Source organism: Aythya marila (genome assembly GCF_965140915.1).
Source record: "Aythya marila genome assembly, chromosome: 27".
Classification (NCBI taxonomy): domain Eukaryota; kingdom Metazoa; phylum Chordata; class Aves; order Anseriformes; family Anatidae; genus Aythya; species Aythya marila.
The window spans coordinates 4,409,256-4,420,482 of NC_139068.1; the positions used below are offsets into that span (position 1 = coordinate 4,409,256).

At 65.6% G+C, this 11,227-nt stretch overlaps 3 protein-coding genes across 3 annotated transcripts; 2 read left to right on the forward strand and 1 right to left on the reverse strand.

Annotated features, from left to right (window-relative positions):
• Positions 1-472: 472 nt before the first annotated feature.
• IFI30 (IFI30 lysosomal thiol reductase) lies at positions 473-2,542 on the forward strand. Its single transcript, XM_082779824.1, has 7 exons — positions 473-684; positions 1,409-1,588; positions 1,660-1,734; positions 1,833-1,928; positions 2,019-2,171; positions 2,250-2,318; positions 2,405-2,542. The coding sequence occupies exons 1-7, from the start codon at positions 562-564 to the stop codon at positions 2,468-2,470; spliced, it is 762 nt and encodes a 253-aa protein (XP_082635950.1). The 5' UTR covers positions 473-561; the 3' UTR covers positions 2,471-2,542.
• Positions 2,543-2,795: 253 nt separating this feature from the next.
• On the forward strand, positions 2,796-5,848 carry MPV17L2 (MPV17 mitochondrial inner membrane protein like 2). Its single transcript, XM_082779892.1, has 6 exons — positions 2,796-2,831; positions 3,907-4,074; positions 4,323-4,493; positions 4,588-4,664; positions 4,774-4,902; positions 5,004-5,848. The coding sequence occupies exons 2-6, from the start codon at positions 3,909-3,911 to the stop codon at positions 5,067-5,069; spliced, it is 609 nt and encodes a 202-aa protein (XP_082636018.1). The 5' UTR covers positions 2,796-2,831; positions 3,907-3,908; the 3' UTR covers positions 5,070-5,848.
• On the reverse strand, positions 5,783-9,990 carry RAB3A (RAB3A, member RAS oncogene family). Its single transcript, XM_082779891.1, has 5 exons — positions 9,918-9,990; positions 8,043-8,270; positions 7,801-7,919; positions 7,554-7,678; positions 5,783-7,165 (listed from the first exon to the last, which is right to left on the reverse strand). The coding sequence occupies exons 2-5, from the start codon at positions 8,268-8,270 to the stop codon at positions 6,975-6,977; spliced, it is 663 nt and encodes a 220-aa protein (XP_082636017.1). The 5' UTR covers positions 9,918-9,990; the 3' UTR covers positions 5,783-6,974.
• Positions 9,991-11,227: the final 1,237 nt, after the last annotated feature.

Consider the following 11,227-nt stretch of genomic DNA (forward strand, 5'->3'; position numbering starts at 1 on the left):
CAAGAACTGTCCGGAAACGCCTGGCTGCAACCAGCAGGGGAAGTACCAGCTTCCTCCTCCTCCGCCCCCAAAACCAAACCCAGGAACGGGTTTGGGCAGCACCCACGGCCCTGGTGCAGAGCCGTGGGGCTGGGGGTGCTTGGCGGGGGCTCAGAGCACAGCCAGGGCTGCCCCCAGCTGCTTGGGACACGCCGAGCCCCGCAGCCTCCGCGCCGCTCGGGGTTGAATTTCAGCCCGTGACCTGTTGCAACCGGCCCGTGCACGGCAAAACAACACCCCCAGCGGGGCTGGGCTGGGCGCCTGCACCCCAAATCCTAAACGTGCAGGGTCTGCGCCCTCACCCCGCCACGCTGACCCTTGGCACGTGCAGCGGGGCAGCAAGGACGAGGGGACGGAGCTGTGGCCCCGCGTGTGAGTCAGCAGCGGCGGCGTCACGAGGAGGAGGAGGGCGAGCAGGGCAGGAAGGGTGCGCGGAGGCGGGCACAGCCGAGCTTTAAAAGTCCTCCCGGGGACGGGGACAGACTCGCCTCTGCTCTGGCTCCCGGCCACCCCGCCGTCCCCATGGCCCCCGCATTGGCCCTGCTGGCCCTGCTGGCCCCGGGGCTGGTGGTGGTGGCCCTGCCTGCCTGTGACTACCCGGCCCACCTCTGGTGCAGCTCGCGGGAGATCGCCGTCGCCTGCCAGGTCAGAGCCACGGGGCTGGTGCCAGGGCTGCCGCCCCCCCCAAGGCTGCGGTGACAGCCCGGTTTTGGGGGACGCATCCCACCGAAACGGCACGCACGGGAGGCTCTGCACACAGCGGTGCTGAGCGGGGCTGGGACTGGGTTGTGCGGGACCACGGCCGTGCAGTGTCCGTACCCTGTGCCTGAGCTGGCTCCGAGCATCCCTTTGGCACGGCGCGGGGATGCTCGGGGTCCCTGCATCCAGCGGGCCCCGCGGCGCTCCCTGACATCCCCGGGGCAGAGTCGTGCTGCAGCCGGACCTCGCTCCATCCCCGCGCTTTGTTGCCACTTCTCCTTTTTCAGCACGAACCAGCTTCTCAGCTTATTCTGCCGTGAATTGCCGGACGGTGAGACCGCTGCCACGGCGGGGCTGGCAGCACCCCGTGAGCCTGGGTGGGTGCTGTGCTCCCGCCCAGGAAAGTCCTGGCCCCACTGGCTGTACTTTTCCCCAAAATACATTGGGGAAGTTCCTGTGGAAAGCCCCAGTGCTGTGTGCCGGCGGCACGTGGAATCCTGCAGCCGCAGGATGCCCCCAGCCTCTTTCGCTTCCCTCCCAGCCCCGGGGGCTGCATGCACAGCCCCTTCTCGCCCCCATCCCAGCAGCTTTACCCCATCCCCTGCGCACACAGGCGGCTGCAGCCTCCCCCCGTTGCATCTCCCTGTACCCCAAAACCTTCTGCACGCAGGCAGAGAGCCGCTGCGCCAACCTCTCGCACCCCACGGCTCCTCCCGTGGAGCTGAGCCTCTACTACGAGAGCTTGTGCCCGGCATGCCGCGGCTTCCTGGTGGAGCAGCTCTTCACCACCTGGCTGCTGCTGCCCAGCGAGACCATGAACATCACGCTGGTGCCGTACGGCAACGCGCAGGTAGGAGCCGTCCCGCGCCGTGCCCACGCCGCCGGTGCTGCCGGCCCCGCTCAGACCGGTTCGTCCCGCAGGAGAAGAAGGTCGGCGGCAAGTGGCAGTTCCAGTGCCAGCACGGCTCGGAGGAGTGCTTGGGCAACATGATCCAGGTGAGCCGTGCTGCCTTCCCATCCTCATCCCGGTGCTGTGAGCACTGGGGGGGGGGGGGATCCTCACCGCTCCCCCGTCCCCGTTCCCATCCCCGCAGGCCTGCCTGATGCACGAGGGCGAGAACTTCACCACCTACTTCCCCGTCATCTTCTGCATGGAGTCGGGCACCTCCGCCACCAAAAACCTGGAGGCCGTACGTCCCCGTCCCCGTCCCTGTGACACCATGGGGCTGTCCCCACCGTGCTGACCCATGCCCCGTGCCCTGTGTGTCCCCCCCCGGCAGTGCCTGCAGGTCTATGCCCCGCAGCTGGACGCGGGGCGCATTGCCGCCTGTGTGCGCGGGGACCTGGGGACCGCGCTGATGCACCGCAACGCCCAGCTGACCGAGGCGCTCGACCCGCCGCACCAATACGTCCCCTGGATCGTCGTCAACGGGGTAAGGGGGGGGCTCAAAGGGCTCGGGGGGGCCGTGAGGAGCCCCTTATGATGAGCCCTTCACCCCGGTGTCCTGCAGAAGCACACGGACGAGCTGCAGGAGCAGGCGCAGCGCTCGCTGCTGAGGCTGGTGTGCCAGCTCTACCAGGTGGGACGGGGACACCGAGGTGCCAAGGGGGGGCTGTGGGGACGTGCCCCCCGCCCTGCCAGGCACTACCGGCCGCTGTGTGGCAGGGGGAGAAGCCCGAGGGCTGCCAGAGCGCCGTGGAACCGAAGCCCAGCGCGGTCTGCAAGCGCTGAGACACGGCGGATGTGGACGGCTGGGAGCGCTGAGGAACGAGAGGGGAATAAAGAGAAATGTGTTGTGGAACGAGAAAAGGCCCCCGAGTGCTTTGCTGGACCGGGGGGGGGCGCTGGGGGCTGGGGACGAGGCGTTGGGGACAAGACGGGGCCATTGGGGACAGCCTCGCTCCGTGTCATGGCGGCCGCCCGCTGCCCTGTACGTGTCATGGCGGCCCCCAGTGCGTCTCCGTACGTGTCATGGCGGCCCCCATGTGTCCCTGTATGTGTCATGGCGGCCGCCGGAAGCCGGAAGTTGTCCGTCCCTGAATGCGCTCCCCCGCCCCCTCGTCAACGCGGGCGGGTGGCGGAACGCGCGGCGGTGAGCGGGGTGGGGGGCGCGGGGAACTGGGAGAACTGGGGGGACTGGGGGGAACTGGGGGGGCACAGAGGGGATGGGGGGGGCGCCCCGTGGGGAATTGGGGTGTACAGGGGGAAGTGGGAGGGCTGGACGGTTCCGTATGGGGTTACTGGGAGGGACTGGGGGGAACTGGGAGGGACTGGGGAAACTGGGAGATGTGGAGGGGGGCGACTGGGGGGCATGGATGGAACTGGGGAGGTCCGGGGGGGATGAAGGGGGACTGGGAGGGCTCCCAGTGGGAACTGGGGGGCACAGGGGGAACTGGGAGGGATGGAGGGTTCCATATGGGGTTACTGGGAGGGACTGGAGTAACTGGGAGATGTGTGGGGGTGACTGGGGGGCACAGATATAGCTAGGGGAGTCCGGGGGGGGGCTGAAGGAGGACTGGGAGGGCTCCCAGTGGGAACTGGGGGGCACAGGGGGAACTGGGAGGGTCCCATATGGGATTACTGGGGTAAATGGGAGATGGGGAGGGGGTGACTGGGGACATGGATAAAAATGGGAGGGGTCCGGGGGGGGCTGAAGGAGGACTGGGAGGGCTCCCAGTGGGAACTGGGGGCATGGCGTGGCTAACTGGGGGCACAGGGGTAACTGGGGGGGACTGGTTGGGTACATTAGGGGTGACTGAGGGGGGCTTGGGGTAACTGGGCAACTGGGGGGGGGTCCCAAGGGGTAAGGGGAGGGGGGCACAGGGTGACTGGGGGGCACTGGGGTGACTGGGGGTGGCCCAGCAGGGGTAATGGCAGACTGGGGGAGCCAAAGGGGGAGGACTGGGCAGCACCACGTGGCTAACTGGGACCTACTGGGCGGGTCCATAGCGTAACTGGGGCTGACTGGGCAGCACAGGGGGTGTCCAACACAGCAACCACTGGCCAAACTGGGAGCACTGGGCCACAGAGGACCAAAGATCCACGCAGGGGGGTGGGCGGTGTGCTCCATCCCACAACCGTGGGGCTGTCCCCACGCCCCCTCCAGTGCTCACCACCCCCCGTTAACCCCCCCATAACCCCTCCTATATCCCCCCCCCAAAATTTAGGGATGCTGGCGCGGGGCCGCCGGCTGCTGCAGCCCCTGTTCGGCGGCCGCCTGCTGCTGCTGACCAACACGGCGAGCTGCGGGGCGCTGCTGGCCGCCGGCGACACCCTGCAGCAGGCATGGCACCTCCGCCAACACCCCGAGGACCAGCGCCAGGCGGCACGCACAGGTGACAAAGCATGGGGTGGGGACACACGGGGGGACACCCATCCCGCTCCCCCCCAAAAAAAAAACCCGCCTCAATTCCTGCCCCGCATCGCTGCGGGCTGGGATCGCGGCGGGGTTGGGATCGCGGGTCCCCGGGGGCCGGATCTCGTTACGGGGCCTCGTTAATAATGTAAAAAGGGGGTGTGTGTGTGTATGGGGGGGGTCAGGGTGGCCTTAATAATGCAGGGGGGGGGGGGTGTCGCCTTGCAGGGCGCATGTTCGCCGTGGGCTGCAGCATGGGGCCGCTGATGCACTTCTGGTACCTCTGGCTGGACGCCGCCTTCCCGGCGTGGGGCGTGCGGGGGCTGAGGACGGTGCTGAAGAAAGTCCTCATCGACCAGCTGGTGGCATCGCCTGCCCTGGGAGCCTGGTACTTCCTAGGTGGGGTGACACTCGTCCTGGGGGGGTGACACGTATCCTCAGTCACCCCAGACCCCCCCCCCCGTGGGCGCTGCTGACGCCGCTTCTCCCGCAGGCATGGGCACGCTGGAGGGGCAGAGCCTGGAGGCGAGCTGGGAGGAGCTCAAGGAGAAATTTTGGGAGTTCTATAAGGTAAACCCAACCCTTCGGCTCGTCCCCGAGTCCCTCAAGGTGTCCTGCTCCCCCCTGGGGGGGGGCAGCTGGTGGCTCTGTGTCCCCCCCCCCCCCCAATTCCCCGCAGGCTGACTGGTGCGTGTGGCCGGCGGCGCAGCTCCTCAATTTCCTCTACGTGCCCCCCAAATTTCGGGTGGTTTACGTCAACGTGGTGACGCTGGGCTGGGACACCTACCTCTCCTACCTCAAGCACAGGGTGAGCTCCGTCCCCGGTCCCCCCCACGTTTGCCACGGGCCGGATTGCAGCGCGTGAGCCCCGTTTTTTGTTTTTTTTTTTTTTTTTTTTGATGTTTTTAGCCCAAACCGGCGCCAAGCGCGGAGCAGGAGGCACAGGGCGGGAAGCAGCGCGGTGCTGGGATGTAGCAGCGTGGAGAAGCCGCTCCCGAAACCTGCGATGCCTTTTCAGCAGCTCCTGCCCCTGCTGCTGGGGGCTGGGGGCAGGCAGCACCCCCGCGAGGTGGGGCAGGATCCGGCCCCGTGGTGGGCACGGCCTGGGAGCCACCGCTGGTGACAGCCACAGCCAGGGGCTGCTGCAGATCCCGCTGATTAACTCGTTTACTGTCAGTAATTAGGGGGCTGTGATTTAACAAACGGGGTAGGGGAGAAGCACTCGGCGCCCCAGGGACAGGCCCAGCATCTCCTGCCCCTTGTCCCCTCCCCAGGGGCCCCAGTTGCCCCCCCAGGCTCTGATATGAAATTTGTTCTGGTTTCTGATATATTTGACAGAAGCAGAGCCAAAACTGAGGAGTTGGGGGCTGGTTCCCACTGTCAGTGGCACCTGCACCCAAATCAGCCTTGGTGCCACAGCAAAAAACCCTTCACTTGCCCCTGGTGGCTCCCCAGGTACAATCCGTGCCCCCCCCTCACCTAGGATCCCATTTATTTTCATTCTCCGGTGCCTAAATCTCCTTTTCTACCTGAAAGTTGCCTTCCTTGCAGCTCCAGCCTCATCATGCACTGCTGGGGGGGGCTATTTGCAGAATGCTAATTGTCAAAACCAATTAATCTCCCCCCTCTCAGCTTGAAATCGCCCCCTGCACGCCGCCCCCCACCCCCCAAGGATGAGGGGCAGCCCCTGATCAGCATCGCTTTTATTTCTTCACACCATTTTCTTTTAATACAGTGATTTTTAGGAAATTGTACCCTTTTGACACTTCTTTTTTTTTTTTTTTTACTTTTTTTCTTTTTTTTTTTTTGACGTTTGTACAGTACGGTGGTAACTCTTCCATCAGTAAACTTCACAAAAAAGAGGAAAAAAGGGGAAGGGTGTGTGTGTGTGGGGGGGGAGGACCACGGTACCGCAGTGAGAGGAGAAAGGGGAGGGGGGGGGAGGAAAAAAAAACAACAAAAAAACTGTAAAATAAAGACACAGCGCTCCGGGAAAAAATAAATAGAGGGGAGCAAGACCTCGGGGTCGGTCGTTGCTGGAGGAATATCCACGTATTCAGTCTCCACAGAAGCACGGTAACTATAGGACCAGGCGAGGAGCCGGGCGCGCTGCAGCAGCCGTGACGCTCGCCCCTATTCCCCAAACCGGGGGTGGAAGGGGGGTTTTTGGGGGGGTCCACGGGGTTTGGTCGGTGCTCCAGCTCCGCCAGCCCCTTGCTTGGCCCTGAAAAACCTTTAAATAAAGAGCGTGGGGAGTGCTGCTCACCAGGTAAGCACAGCGAGGAATTTGGGGGGGGGGGACGCAGCGACGGGGGCACGGCACAGCGCACGTCCTACGGCTATTTACAGGGACTCCTATGTACAGGGAGGAAGACAGCGAGGGGGGGGGCGGGGGGGGCATAAATTAGCATCTTTTTATACAAATGGGTGAGGGGGGGAGCAGCCAGCCAGCTGGGGAGGGGGCGCCGGGCAGCCAAAAGACCCCCAAGGGCTCTCCGGGCAGGCGCTGCCCCCGTAATGGGGATGGGGGTGTCGGGTCCCGGCCCCCCTCCCCATCACCCTGCAAGCAAAACGGCAAAAAAAAGTGTTTTTTCTGAGCGATTTGGGCTCGGAGGGCAATAGGAAGGGGGTGGGGGGTTCCTCCTACCATCCCAGGCTTAAAAATAAATAAAGGGGAAAAAGGGGAGGGGGGGGCACAGCCTAATCGATAAGGGAGGGGGGGTGGGAAAAGGGGCAGGCGCCAACCCTTTGGGGAGCCTGCGAGGTATCAGCAGCAAAAAGCCCCCCCTGGGGGGAAAAAAAAGGGGGTGCTGGGGTGTGTTGGGGGGGGCTGGGAGGGGGGGGACGGATACGTGCACCGAGCGGGGTGGGGGGGGGCCCCTAGCAGGCACAGTCCTGGTGCGGGGGGGCCTGCTGGTCCGTCAGCTGGGGGCCCTGCTTGGCGCCGGTGACGGCGGGGTCGGCCGTGTCCAGCGACTCCGACATCTTCTCGCAGATGATGTCCACCAGCCGCTCGAACGTCTGCTTGACGTTGATGTTGTCCTTGGCGCTGGCCTCGAAGAACTCGAAGCCTGGAGATGAGGAGTGGGGGTTAATATTATTTGGGGGGGGGGGGGGGCAGCCCAGGACCCCGCTACGGCCCCGGTGATGCTCGCAGCCTCCCACCGGGGACGTTTCTCTGCTCCTCCTCTTCCTCCTCCTCCCGTTAAATATTCCCCGATGCTTGAGCTCAGCCTGCTCAGAGCAGGGCCAGACCCACCCCAATCCCACCCTATAGCGCGCAGCGAGCTTACAACCCCCAAAACCCACCCAAAGCAAGCATTCACAGCACCACACCACCTTATTTTCCCCGCATATTCCCATAATACATCCATTTTTTTTTTGGTGCAGGGGCAGCGTCTGCAATTTAAGCAGCGTTCCCCAAAATTTCCAAGAATTGCAGGCGGCGACGGGACTCACCCAGGTGCTCGGCGAGCTGGCGGCCCTTCTCGGCCGACACCACGCGCTCGTCCTCCATGTCACACTTGTTCCCCACCAGCAGGACCTGCGCGTTGTCCCACGAGTACGTCTTGATCTGGGTCGACCTTCGGGGGCCGCGGAGGGACAAAGTAATTAAAATTTAAAAAAAAACGGGGCACAGGGTGATGGGGAGGGGGCAGGATAATAGAATGGGGTAGGGGATGGGGCTGATGGGGGGGGGGCTCACCAGTCCTGCACGGCGTTGAAGGACTCCTCGTTGGTGATGTCGTACATCAGGATGAAGCCCATGGCCCCGCGGTAGTAGGCGGTGGTGATGGTGCGGTACCGCTCCTGCCCGGCCGTGTCCTGCGGCACGCGGCCACCGTCAGCCCCCCATCGACACCATCCCATTCCCAAAAGGGGGCAGCCCGACCCCATAAACCCCTCCCCGAAGGCCCCAAATCCCTCGGGAACGGGGCCGGGGCTCACCCAGATCTGCAGCTTGATGCGTTTGTCGTTCCGGTAGATGGTCTTGACCTTGAAGTCGATGCCGACGGTGCTGACGAAGGCGGGCGTGAAGGAATCGTCGGCGTACCGGAAGAGGAACGAGGTTTTCCCCACGCTGCTGTTGCCGATGATGAGGATCTTGAACATGTAGTCGAAGTTCTGGTCCGAGGACTCCTTCTGCCCATAGCGGGAGTCGGTAGCGGACGCCATCTGCAAGGCGGCGGCGCCGTGAGCCCGGGGGGACACAGGCGGTGGACGACGTCCCCGGGGGCACCGGCATCACCGGGGGCATCGGCATCCCCGGATAACCAACGCCCCCCAGGATAACCAACGCCCCCCAGGGGATAACCAATGCCCCCCAGGGGATAACCAACGCCCCCGGTGGCACCGGCACCTCCAGTATAACCAATATCCCCGGTGGCATCGGCATCTCCGCGATAACCAACGCCCCCGGGGGATAACCAACACCCCCCAGGATAACCAAAAGCCACCCAGGGATAACCAATGCCCCCCCCAGGGATAACCAACGCCCCCCCCAGGGGATAACCAACGCCCCCGATGGCACCAGGGCTTCGTCACCGCATCAGCCGCGGTGGCACGGACAGGCCACCGTCCCCACGGTGCCCCCAGGCACACTGCCCCGGGGTATGGGGGGGTCGTGGTGGTGTGTGGGGGGGGCTCTGACCCCCCATCACCACCACCCATGGGGGGGGGGGGGCGCAGCTCCGCGGCCGTTGCTGCGTCTCTCCTCTGCAAAATGGCACCCGCGGCGGTGCCCCCGCAGGCTGCGCCGGGTGGGTGCTGCGTGGGGGTGGGTGCGGGGGGGTGCAGGGGGGTGCTGGGGGGGGGTGGGGGTGGTATATGGGGGTTCTGGGGGGGGCACGCCACTGCCCTGCCCCTCCCCATGCACCCCCAGGTCCCCACTGTACACCGCGGCCTCCTGCAATGGTGGGGGCACTGGGAGACATCCCCCCCCCCCACTGCAATTCCTCCATCCTTGGTGCAAACCCCCCCCCTTGCTGCAAATACCCCCCTCCCCATTGCAAACACCCCTCCCTCATTGCAACGCCCCCCCCTTGCTACAAATCCCCCCCAATTCCACCCCCCCACCTCATTGCAACCCCCTCCTCGCTGCAAATACCCCCCCCTTGCTGCAACCCCCCCCCTTGCTGCAAACCCCCCCTCCCTCACCGCAAATCCTCCTCCCTTGCTGTAAATACCCCCCCCTATTCCATCCCCCCGGCTGCTAACCCCCCTCCCTCATTGCGACCCCCCCCCTTATTGCAAACACCCCCCCCTCATTCCAAATCCCCCCTCCCTCATTGCAACCCCCCCATTTCACCGTCCCCTTATTGCAAACACCCCCCCCTTGCTGCAACCCCCTCCGAGTCCTTGCAACCCCCTCCCTTGCTGCAAATCCCCCCTTCCTCATTGCAAACACCCCCCCCGTTATTGCAACCCCCCTCCCTTGCTGCAACCCCCCCCCATTGCAAACACCCCCCCAAGTCCTTGCAACCCCCCCCCTTGCTGCAAATCCCCCCTTCCCTCATTGCAACCCCCCCCCTCATTGCAAACACCCCCCCCTTTGCTACCACCTCCCCCAAGTCCTTGCAACCCCCCCCCCTTGCTGCAAACGCCCCCTCCCTCCTTGCACACCCCCCCCTTTTGCTCCCCCCCCCCCGCTGCGGTTGCAATCCCCGCCAGCTGGCGTTGCAACGCCCTCCCCCCCGGTGCAATTCCCCCGGGCGGCCCCTCCCGGCCCCCGGTGCACGGAACCGGGATGTTTGGGGGGGGGGGGTCGGATTAAAAAGGGGGGGGGGATTAGGGGGGGGGGGGGGCGCGGGGGCGCGCGCTCACCTCCAGCCCGCGCTCGCGCCGCGCCTCCCGCAGAACTGCAGCAGCGGCGCGCGCCCGCCCCGCCGCTTGCAGAGCCCCGCTGACGTCAGCAGCGCGAGGAGGGGGGGGTGGGCGGGGCCCTGCATGCAAATGAGGCTCTCTGCTCCCGCTGATTGGCCGGCGGCGCGGCGCTGATTGACAGCCGGCCCGTGCCCAAAGGGAGGGGGGGGGAGACGCCCCTCGCCTCCTCCCTCTCTTCCCCCCCCCTCCCCTCCTATCCCTCACCCCCGCCCCGCCCCTCCCGGTGTGTGCCCCCCCTACCCCCCCCGCGGTTCGCGGTGGTGCGGCCCGGCTGCGCAGCGGGATGGGGGGCGGGACGTACCATGCGCACCTGGTGGGGGGGTGGGAGGGGTCGTTCCCTATCGAAAAGGGGGAGGATAATGAGTCACAGCGCCCTCCTGTCGCGATATGGCGCCCTGTCCCCGACTGAGGGCTGCCAGGGTGGTTTCCCATCCCTCATACCCGAGGCTGCCATCCCTCACAAGCTGTGAGGCGAGGCTCAAGGTGGGCCGCAGGTGGGTGGCCATGGCGGCCCCGCGTCGTCCCTCACCCTCATGAGGCGAGGCTGAGGCGGGGGCGCGGGGCTCACCGGGACGCGGCCCCCAGCGGGGCTGCACAACCCCGGCCTCGACCCCACAGCCTCCTCCGAGACCACCCGTGCCCCTCATCACCACCCCGTTGAGTTGAACACACACCAGGCCATGGCACCCAGCCGCTTCCTCTCCCTCACCCCTCAGCGCAGCCCTGAGGAGCCTGCGGGATGGCGGAGCAGGGCACCGCACCCAGCCCCGAGGAGCACGATGTCCCTGTGAGGGGCTTGTGGGGTGTCCGAGCCCGACACCCCGTCAGCAGCCTGCCAGCCGCTGGAGGGCACCAGCCAGTTGGGTGCTGGGTGCCCGACAGCAGCACCCATGGCGGGGAGGCTCCCACAGCACCACCACCCTCCATGGCACCGCGTCCCCTCAGTGAAGGGTTTATTTTTTTGGCCGCCATCCTCCCATACAGCTGGGTGCTGTAGGGTGTGCCTGGTCCCTGTGGGGCTGATGGTCACAGCCCCACTCCATCAGCGGGGACCCGCCAGCCCCCGCGGCACCCCTCGCTCCCAGCCGTGCCCCAGAAACCTGAGGTTCCCTTCTCATCAAAGGGGGAATTTGGGGTGCAGGGGGGTATTGGGGACCCCCCCTTGCTGCCCTGGGGTGCGGGGTGGGGGCCGGCAGGGCCCCACGCAGCAGGGCAGTGCCGCGGGTGGGGACGTGTTTGCAGATAAATCA

What these genes read in the sequence shown, in the direction of transcription:
- IFI30 (XM_082779824.1), top strand. Translation starts at nt 562, where the DNA reads ATGGCCCCCGCATTGGCCCTGCTGGCCCTGCTGGCCCCGGGGCTGGTG. An exon ending in AGATCGCCGTCGCCTGCCAG is followed by an intron (nt 685 to 1,408) that starts GTCAGAGCCACG and finishes TTCTGCACGCAG; the next exon opens with GCAGAGAGCCGCTGCGCCAA. An exon ending in CCACCAAAAACCTGGAGGCC is followed by an intron (nt 1,929 to 2,018) that starts GTACGTCCCCGT and finishes CCCCCCCGGCAG; the next exon opens with TGCCTGCAGGTCTATGCCCC.
- MPV17L2 (XM_082779892.1), top strand. Translation starts at nt 3,909, where the DNA reads ATGCTGGCGCGGGGCCGCCGGCTGCTGCAGCCCCTGTTCGGCGGCCGC. An exon ending in GGGAGCCTGGTACTTCCTAG is followed by an intron (nt 4,494 to 4,587) that starts GTGGGGTGACAC and finishes CTTCTCCCGCAG; the next exon opens with GCATGGGCACGCTGGAGGGG. An exon ending in TCTCCTACCTCAAGCACAGG is followed by an intron (nt 4,903 to 5,003) that starts GTGAGCTCCGTC and finishes TGATGTTTTTAG; the next exon opens with CCCAAACCGGCGCCAAGCGC.
- RAB3A (XM_082779891.1), bottom strand. Translation starts at nt 8,270, where the DNA reads ATGGCGTCCGCTACCGACTCCCGCTATGGGCAGAAGGAGTCCTCGGAC. An exon ending in GCATCAAGCTGCAGATCTGG is followed by an intron (nt 7,920 to 8,042) that starts GTGAGCCCCGGC and finishes CGCGTGCCGCAG; the next exon opens with GACACGGCCGGGCAGGAGCG. An exon ending in CCAGCTCGCCGAGCACCTGG is followed by an intron (nt 7,166 to 7,553) that starts GTGAGTCCCGTC and finishes CCTCATCTCCAG; the next exon opens with GCTTCGAGTTCTTCGAGGCC.